This window comes from Panicum hallii, chromosome 1 (assembly GCF_002211085.1).
Source record: "Panicum hallii strain FIL2 chromosome 1, PHallii_v3.1, whole genome shotgun sequence".
Lineage (NCBI taxonomy): Eukaryota > Viridiplantae > Streptophyta > Magnoliopsida > Poales > Poaceae > Panicum > Panicum hallii.
In genome coordinates this window covers 16,046,866-16,051,898 of record NC_038042.1, presented here as the reverse complement: position 1 = coordinate 16,051,898, position 5,033 = coordinate 16,046,866, and the positions used below count along the sequence as shown (strand labels likewise).

General features: G+C 42.3%; 1 protein-coding gene across 1 annotated transcript; it reads right to left on the bottom strand.

Annotated features, from left to right (window-relative positions):
* Window positions 1-3,199: 3,199 nt before the first annotated feature.
* On the bottom strand, window positions 3,200-4,090 carry LOC112878903 (eukaryotic translation initiation factor 1A-like). Its single transcript, XM_025943164.1, has one exon. It carries the CDS (start codon window positions 3,949-3,951, stop codon window positions 3,523-3,525), a length of 429 nt encoding a protein of 142 aa, XP_025798949.1. The 5' UTR covers window positions 3,952-4,090; the 3' UTR covers window positions 3,200-3,522.
* Window positions 4,091-5,033: the final 943 nt, after the last annotated feature.

The window sequence follows — 5,033 nt, the reverse complement described above, 5'->3', positions numbered from 1 at the left end:
GATGTGATAGTGTGGGTACACAGTGTTCTTATCATATTTGTACGCTGAATCTATGGGTTTGACCAGTTTTGGACCGGATTTGAACTATAAAAATAAGTTTTCACGCATACACAACATACCTAGATTAAAGGTGATACTGCAACTTTCGCTTTATCCAAAAGTGTAGTGTTTAGTCAATATTAATTTTAATTAACACCTAAACATACTACAACTCACTAGCACTTAGGATTTTCAAGTAAACGTGCATTGAAAATGTGCCATTTAAGTTTGTTTCTTCATACAAACTTTCTCAAAATTCAGAGATGATTCATTTTGCGCGGCTAACAATATTTTGATATAACTTTCATTTCAGATGTCCTTCTTATAGTATTTAACTATAAAAATGGATAAAGCCCTGTGCTGGGCTGCTGGGAAACGGCCTGTGCGCTAGTGCAGCAGCAGACGACTGATGGGCCATCATGGGATCCTACTGTTTTGCTGGGCTGATTGGTTGGGTTTGAAGCCTTCCATAGGAGACATATCGGGGGTTGCGAGATGTCTTAGCTCAGCGTTTAGCCAAATACTGAGGTCCTGTTTGTTTGAGCTTCTAGGCATTTTTGAACATTTAGCTTTCGAAACCTCCAAAACTCGAATGGCCTCACAAGCCAGGAGCTAGAAGCACATTTTCATGAGCTTTTCAGCTTCTAACTTTTGGAGGCATCTGGCTTTTGAACATCCCAAAAGCTAGTAGTTCAAAAGCTCCCAAAAGCTCAAATAAAAAAGGCATAAACGCTGTTTGAGACCATATTTTAAAATTAACCGGGGTTGAAAGTGAAGTTGTTAGTTCTTGCTAACCCTTCTTGTTACAAGGGTCCCGCTCTGCTCAATGTTTTATGATACTTTGGGGAGAATGTGATGGTTTTTGGTAAGCAACTTTGACCGTTATTAGCAGTTTGTTGGCCAAAAATACAAAGCTTTACTTGTTGAAAACTGTTAGAACTTCAACTTTGCATGCAAATAGGATAAAATCATTATCGGGCACCCTGACCGTACACCTCTTGCTCTCTTAAATTTGTAGCACATCTTCAGACAGTTCAACTTAATTGTGGTGCCGCATCCACTAATTGAGACTGAATTCCTTGAATATGAGGATCAGTGTGCATTCTCAGCTAGATGCCACCTCAGCTCCTGGCAGGTTCTAGGCGATGCATCTCACCGGACAGGAAGCATCCATAGGTCGATCAGCAACCAAGTAGGCATTATGCTATATGCTTGAATTATTGCCACAGAGACGTGATGAGAATATTAAAAGGCAGAGCAACGCCGAAAGGATCCATGTGCGAAAGTCGAATTGCGCAAAGAATCATCCTACTAAATCATAACCAGCGGAAAAGAAAGAAAAAGGAAACAAAAAACAGGAATAGCAAAAACCTTTAATCAAGAGAATATTTGCTTCTCCGATCAACTCAACACACAACAAAATATGACTGTGGTGATGTACTGCTACTTTAAATAAATCAAACCATGCTAAACTTGAAAAGAATCATCGTAAGGCTTATGCGTGACCACGACATCAAAATGAAAGCTGAGCATAGGACACTAAAACTGCCAAAATTCTCCCTAAACTTCCAAATGAAAAGCAAAGAGCGTGACCTCAAGTCGTGTTTAAGCATGACACGGTTTCTTCAAGAATAGGAATGGCGTAGAAACAAAGCCATTCGTCCATCACGGAAATTGTCGCATAAAAACAGAACATTACACAGGAAAGGCAACGGATACCAAAAGCAGCCTAAGGCTGCGTTTGGTTGCGTTTGGTTCAGCTTTTTGAACCTGCTTTCTGAACCAAAGGAGTTTAGCTTTTCTGCAGCTGCTTTGGAAAAGCTGCTTTTTACAAATTTGAAAGCAGGTTGTACCCTGCTTTTACAACTTTTCTGAATTTGTGAAAACTACACACCTACTATTGGTCACATATATATACCTTTCAATTTTTTTATATATAAGAAAATAAAGATTTTCATATATAGGAAAATAAAAATAAAAAAGAATAAAAAAAGTTAACTCCAAATATTTTCATATTTATATAAAAATAAAGATTTAAAGGAAAAAGACTTTGGTCATCACAAAGAAATATTGTATACTGTCAATTTGCATAAAGACAATATATAATTTTTTCACGGTCGACAACTCACAGCAGTTTGAACCAAACGACTTTCAGCTTTTTCACAGCAAGCATCTCACAGCAGCTTTTTCACAGCAAACATCTGACAGCAGTTTTTTCACAGCTCACAGCTGAACCAAACGCACCCTAAATGTGAACGCTGCTCCAATACTACAAATGTATTCCATCCATTTCTGTTTCCTATTCCACAATTTTTTCCTTCAACAATTCGCCAAACAAACATATGCCCTCAATAGTGCAAATATATTCCATCCATTTTTGTGTCCTATGCCACAATTCTTTCCTGCAGCAATCCAGTCATTTAATTGCAATTTAACCTGGTGAAAAGTGCTTCTCTAATTCTATAGACATATAATGACCCGGTGATGCACAATTTTCTAGTTTTTACTACACTGTTGAATCAAGGGAATAAAATAAAACATCCTGTCATTTAACTAATATCGTTAACAGAATATATAATACAGGAGCCTTGATCCAGATGAGGAATACATTGAATCGCAAAAACAGAGACCCATTCGGGAACATGAAGGAACAAAACCATAAACTAATGGCAAGCAAAATTAGTTATCATTTCGTTTACTACTACAAAACCACACAAAGAGTGCAGGAGCCAGATACAGAATGGTGTTTAATTCTAATCAACTATTCAATTGTGCCGATTAAGGTTAAAGCTTCCTCACAATCATCTAAAGTTGTAAGCAGGACTGTAAAGAATGTGTCATAGGAATGTACCCACTGGACATGTTCAATGTTGCAACTTAAAGCACAGATAACTGAACCAGAGGAATGAAAGGTGAATTCAACATCCTCTGATTTCATAAGTGCAACCTTGCATGAAAGCACTAGACTACAATCAGAAAAGAAACGATGGGTAATATTCAGTACATCTTAAATTGAATTGAAATACTGTTACTGTGAAAACTAGCAAGAGATTATTCGTGCTGTCAAATAGGATTCACATACCACCAACAACCAAACCAAAAGACAGGCATCTCTATCATCCCTCTTACGTTGTTACTACAAGGCCCACATATCCAAAAATTGAGCAATCCAGTACTAAGATCAACGCAGAGAACAGGATGAATCAGTTGAATGCAACAGACATAGAGATCAAACCCAATCATATTACACAAAGAGAGGAATCTGATTCAATTCCCTACTTGCCATATCACCATACTTCCTCACAATCCTTGTACAGAGGACTGACCACCCGTATCACACAACATAATCACAACAGCGGCTGTCATCGCAAGCATCCTTTCAGGTCGAATGGACATAATAATTATCACAGCAACAGGAACAGAGAATAGCATTTACTGTTGGTCGCATACCGATTACCATGGACCGACGGCCTGCCGGCCGGCTCAAATCTTGTCGATGTCCTCGTCCTCGAACTGTATGTAGTCGTCCTGCGCGCCGGTGTCCTCCTCGTCGACGACGCCCTCGTTGAGCCTGACGTTGTCGGGGATCTCGCCGTAGGCCTTGAGCAGGCGCGCCTCGTCGTTCATGTACTTGAGGATGACGTCGGCCTTGTCGTCCTGGTAGTCGCGAAGGCCGACGAGGACGATGTCCCCGGCCGCGATCCAGACCTTCTTGTGCATCTTGCCCCGGATGTGGCACAGGCGCTTGGTGCCGTCGATGCAGAGCGCCTCGCAGCGGCCGTTGCCCAGCATCCGCGTCACCTGCGCGTACTCCTGCCCGTCCTCCTTGAACACCAGCTCCCGCTTCTCGTCGTCCGCCTCGTTCTTGCCCCGCTTCCGGTTCTTGCCTCCCTTCCCCTTGTTCTTCGGCATCGCGGGGTCGTGAGGAGGGGAGAGGAAACCCTAGCGCGGCTTGATCGGGGGAGGGGAGGGGCCGAGGGGATGGGTGGGGAATTTGGTCGCGGGAGGTTTGTTTGTGCGCGGCAGCAAAAGCTTCCTCGGGTCGACGCCTTTACGGGGAAGGCAGGCGGTTTTCTGATTTGATTTATAGAGGGAAAAAGTGGCGGGGAGCACGGGAGTCGGGAGGGGATCAGAGACGTTCGATCCAGCGGCTGGCAGGGAAGGGACGGTGGGGATGGGTCCTTGACTCCTTGGGGTCACCGACGCGGTTTCTCGTGGGCCCACACGCCTTGGAGGCTGGGAGGGACCCGGACCCGACGACCGTGGGAGGAAGGAGAGTCCGGGGTCTTTCCTTTTTTTTCTGTTGCTTGGCATGCCTTTTTGTTTAGCAAGGCATGTCTTCTGATCGGGTTTAACTCGGTTCGGACAGCTTTGATCCATATCGTCCTGCGTTTAGATGCAGTTTTACATTAAGTGAAGTGGATTAAACGCAGAGAGAAATATTCCCTATAGATACGAGTTCTTCCGATTTCTTTAAAACCAACAGGCGGAGCTGATCCAGTTCCACCCGCGCATCACGTGCATCGTCGTCGGTAATCTTCCAACCCTATCCTCATCTTTCTCTCACATCCCATTCTCACCCGTCACCCAAACGTCCCCGATGACGGTGCTGTAACTTTGCACACTAACTAGCTTGTTTGATGTATATCTTTAAATCTACATTTTGATCCTCCAATAGTTAGGATCCACTCTGATAGGCATAAAAACTTGCATGTAGTTCAATACTTCATGCAGAGAAGAAGACAATAATTAATGTGTAAATTATGAGGAAAGACTAATGCAATTTTACAAATTTCTACAGAGAATACATACTTTAAGCAAAGATGATGAATGTTAAATTTCTAGTGGTACACAGAAAGCCACGGTGATATTTTCTTCAAAAATTGAATTTGTTCGTTTGATATCTAATAAAAGTTTGGCTCAATTTACTCTCGTTAACTATTTTAATAATTCGTTCAATTTGCCCCTAGTGAGAGTTGTCTTTTTTCTCTTAG

Bases quoted from the DNA above. Each gene is read 5' to 3' on its own strand.
- LOC112878903 (XM_025943164.1), bottom strand. From the start codon at position 3,951: ATGCCGAAGAACAAGGGGAAGGGAGGCAAGAACCGGAAGCGGGGCAAG.